The 3,741-nt window shown below is 44.8% G+C and overlaps 1 protein-coding gene across 2 annotated transcripts in view; it reads left to right on the top strand.

Annotated features, from left to right (window-relative positions):
• Positions 1 to 3,741, top strand: part of LY96 (lymphocyte antigen 96) — a 41,811-nt gene continuing 38,070 nt past the window's right edge. For both annotated transcript variants that reach the window (XM_011937182.1, XM_011937183.1), the window contains exon 1: positions 1 to 226. In XM_011937182.1, coding sequence (XP_011792572.1) covers positions 115 to 226 — 112 coding nt within the window. In that variant the 5' untranslated portion in view covers positions 1 to 114. The remainder of the gene's footprint in view (positions 227 to 3,741) is intronic.

The following is a 3,741-nucleotide window of genomic DNA, read 5'->3' as shown; positions in this document are numbered from 1 at the left end:
AGAAATCATGTGACTGATGACTAAGCTAAATCTTTTCTGCTTACTGAAAAGGAAGAGTCTGATGATTAGTTATTGATCCTCTTTGCATTTGTAAAGTTTTGGAGATATTGAATCATGTTACCATTTCTGTTTTTTTCCACCCTATTTTCTTCCATATTTACTGAAGCTCAGAAGCACTATTGGGTCTGCAACTCATCCGACGCAAGTATTTCATACACCTACTGTGGTAAGTAAAACTGCAAAACAAATAATTGTAGCATCAACTATTTTGAGGGTAAGTTTCACAAGAACCTTACACTGTTGTGGCTGGAACACAGGAAATGTCAGTGTGTTCCAGCTGCTGTGGCAGACGCCACCAGCAGGAAAAGCAATAGCTGGCAGCTGCCCCGTGAGAATCTTTTCGACCCCTCACAGAGCTCGCGAGTCTCTAAACTGTGTTGTGCTTGACCTCCAAGTGCTTCTGTTCCCTGTGTCATCTTTCTCTACCCTGAGCCCAGTTTTGGGTTCTGCCCAGTTTCAGTAAAACCGTCTGCTTCTGAGCTTTCGCCTCAGCCTTGACACTTACTAGTTCTTCTTCTTGAGATGGTAGAGCAGTCCCAGCTGCTTCCTGTAGTTGATTTCTGCTCCAAGCTGTGACTTTTGAGGGCTCTTGGAATCATCTCCCTAACTGGATGTAAGCCTGTTTCTGTCACTAGCTGTGTGACCTTAAGCAAAGTACTCCAGCCTTTTTAGCACTAAAGTGAAGGTGATTTTATAGCCTACCTGATAAGGGTGTTGTGAGGTGAAGTTTTTTAGCACAGGGTCACGTAAAGACAATACTCTTAATTTTTTTTTTGGAGTCTACCTAATACCCTAATGCTATTCACTGGCTGTATCACTGTCCGCTGCCCCAGCTGCTCATTAGCAAGCATCCTCCGGTCTGAAGGCACAGCGTCAGGCCTGACAGCTGTCTTGGTTCGGTACTTTCCACCATGCAGCTCACCATGGGTTGGCTACCCTTTTCCACCCACTGGCACTATCCGGAAGGTTTAAAGAGGTGCTTCCCAAAATACCAGTTCTTTAAGATTCTTTTGGGAAAATAGGATCTATGGCCTAATCATCTGGGAGATATTTACAGATGTACTTTGAGTTCTGAGAAGTTCTGCAGTAAAAGTACCTGTTTAACCACAACATTTTCAATTTCATTTGTTGTTTGTTTGGTTTTTAGTCTGGAGGGTATGTTAACTCTCTTGAGTTAACATGCTCTGCCAAATGCTCTGCCAAATGCTAATATAAAGTGACTTTCGGGAAATTGGGATAATTGCCACATGTGAGAAGGAGACTTAGGAATGTGGCCAGTCATACACCATGGCCCTTCTTCTCCTGGTGGGTTGCACTGAATTCCCTCTCAATGTATCTCTAAAATCTCTCTATGCTACAAGATCCTTTTGCATTCCGCTCTTCCAGCAAGGCTCCTACTCTACTTGGCCCCCACTTCCCTTTCCTCCTTTGGCCCTTTTGTACCATGTGTGAATTATGCCACTCTGTGTGTGTGTGCATGTGTGTGTGTGTGCGCACACACGGAGATTTGCTCTGTTGCCAGGCTGGAGTGCGGTGGCATGATTTTGGCTCATTGCAACCTCTGCCTCCCAAGTTCAAATCATTCCCCTGCCTCAGCCTCCTGAGTAGCTGGGACTACAGGTGCATGCCACAGCACCTGGCTAATTTTTGTTTTTTGTATTTTAGTAGACACAGGGTTTCACCATGTTGACCAGGATGGTCTCAATCTCCTGATCTCGTGATCCGCCCACCCCGGCCTCCCAAAGTGCTGGGATTACAGGCATGAACCACCTCACCCGGCTTATGCCACTATCTATATGATCTTTATGGACATAACATTTTGTATTATTATTTAGCTTTTAGTCTTTTCTTAACAATAACTCAATTTGTCTTTTAAAAACATTTCACATTTTATCATTTTTATCATTTATTTTTGAGACAGGGTTTTGCTCTGTTGTGCAGGCTGGAGTGAGTGGCATGATCTCCACTAACTGCAACCTATACTTCCCTGGCTCAAGCCATCCCCCTAGCTCAGCCTTTCTAGTAGCTGGGACTACAGACATGTGCCACCATGTGTCTTGGTTAATTAATTACTTGGCTAATTATTAATTAATTATTTTTTTTTTGAGTTTCACTCTTGGTGCCCAGGCTGGAGTGCAATGGCGTGATCTTGGCTCACTGCAACAACTGCCTCCCGGGTTCAAGCGATTTTCCTGTGTCAGCCTCCTGAGTAGCTGGGATTATAGGTGCCCACCACCTATAATTTTTGTATTTTTAGTAGAGACAGGGTTTTGTCATGTTGACCAGGCTGGCCTCGAACTCCTGACCTCAGGTGATCCGCCCACCTCGGCCTCCCAAAGTGTTGGGATTACAGACATGAGCCACTGCAGCTGGCCTAATTATTAATTTTTTTGTAGAGATGGAGTCTTGCTATATTGCCCAGGCTGGTCTAGAACTCCTGGGCTCAAGAGATTCTCCCACCTTGGCCTCCCAAAGTCCTGGGATTGCAGATATGAGCCACTGCACCTGGCTTAAAATTTCACATTTTAATCATTTTTGAGTGTTTGGCTCAATTGTATTAAGTATATGCACATTGCTGTGAAACCATCACCATTGGTTTATCTTTTTATTTGACTTTCTAATTTTTTTGTTCTTTGAGACAGTCTTACTCTGTCTAGGCTGGAGTGCAGTAGTATAATCTCAGCTCACTGCAACCTCTGCCTCCTGGGTTCAAGCAATTCTCGCGCCTCAGCCTCCTAAATAGCTGGGATTACAGGCGTGCACCACCATGCCCGGCTAATTTGATTTGACTTTATGAAGGAGGATCTTCCTTCTTTCTCTCTGAGAAATCCTGTGGTCCTTTCCTGCTGCCCCACTGACAAAGGGACTGTGGACAAGCCACTGGAATACACATCTGTAGCAAGATGCTGCTTGCTGCCATCCCCACTGCCATATGTATGACTGTCTTCCCGGCCTGAGAGAATCCATCCCGCCAGGCCAAAAATGCATTACCTGTGGGAAGCACTGATTCCTCTAGGTACTATTGTGATTCCACTAGGTACTATTGTGAGGGCGTTGGTGACAACAACCTCTGATTCACTGTGACGATGATCTCCATGAAAAAGCAGAAATAAATTTCCATTTGGTCAAGCTGCTGGGCATCTAACTGTATGGTTTTTTAAGCACAGGGTCTTGCTCTGTCACCCAGGCTGGAGTGCAATGGTACAATCATGGCTCACTGCAGCCTCAAACTCTGAGGCTCAAGTGATTTTCCCACTTCAGCCTCCCAAGTAGCTGGGACGACAGGCCTGCACCATCATGTCTGGCTAATTTTCAAATTTTTTGTAGTGACGGAGTTTTGCCATGTTGTCCATGCTGGTTTTGAGCTCCTGGACTTAAGCAATCTCCCTGCCTCAGCTTACCAAAGTGCTGGGATTACAGGCCTGAGCCACTGATTCAGGGCTACAGTGTCTTAATTAGTTCAGGTGCCATAACAAAATACCACAGACTGGATGGCTTAAACAACAAATATTTATTTTTTCACAGTTCTGGAGGGTAGAAGTCCAAGATCAAGGTGTCTGCATAATTGGGTTCTCCTGAGACCTCTCTCCTTGGCTTGCTGCTGTGTTTTGAATTTTGTGCCCTTGCAGACTCATGTTGAAATTTAATTGCCATTGTGATGATATTAAGAGGTGGGACCTT

The sequence above is a fragment of the Colobus angolensis genome, unplaced genomic scaffold, assembly GCF_000951035.1.
Source record: "Colobus angolensis palliatus isolate OR3802 unplaced genomic scaffold, Cang.pa_1.0 Scaffold16, whole genome shotgun sequence".
Classification (NCBI taxonomy): Eukaryota; Metazoa; Chordata; class Mammalia; order Primates; family Cercopithecidae; genus Colobus; species Colobus angolensis.
Note: the sequence above shows the minus strand (reverse complement) of the source record. Positions and strands in the feature narration are given on the sequence as shown.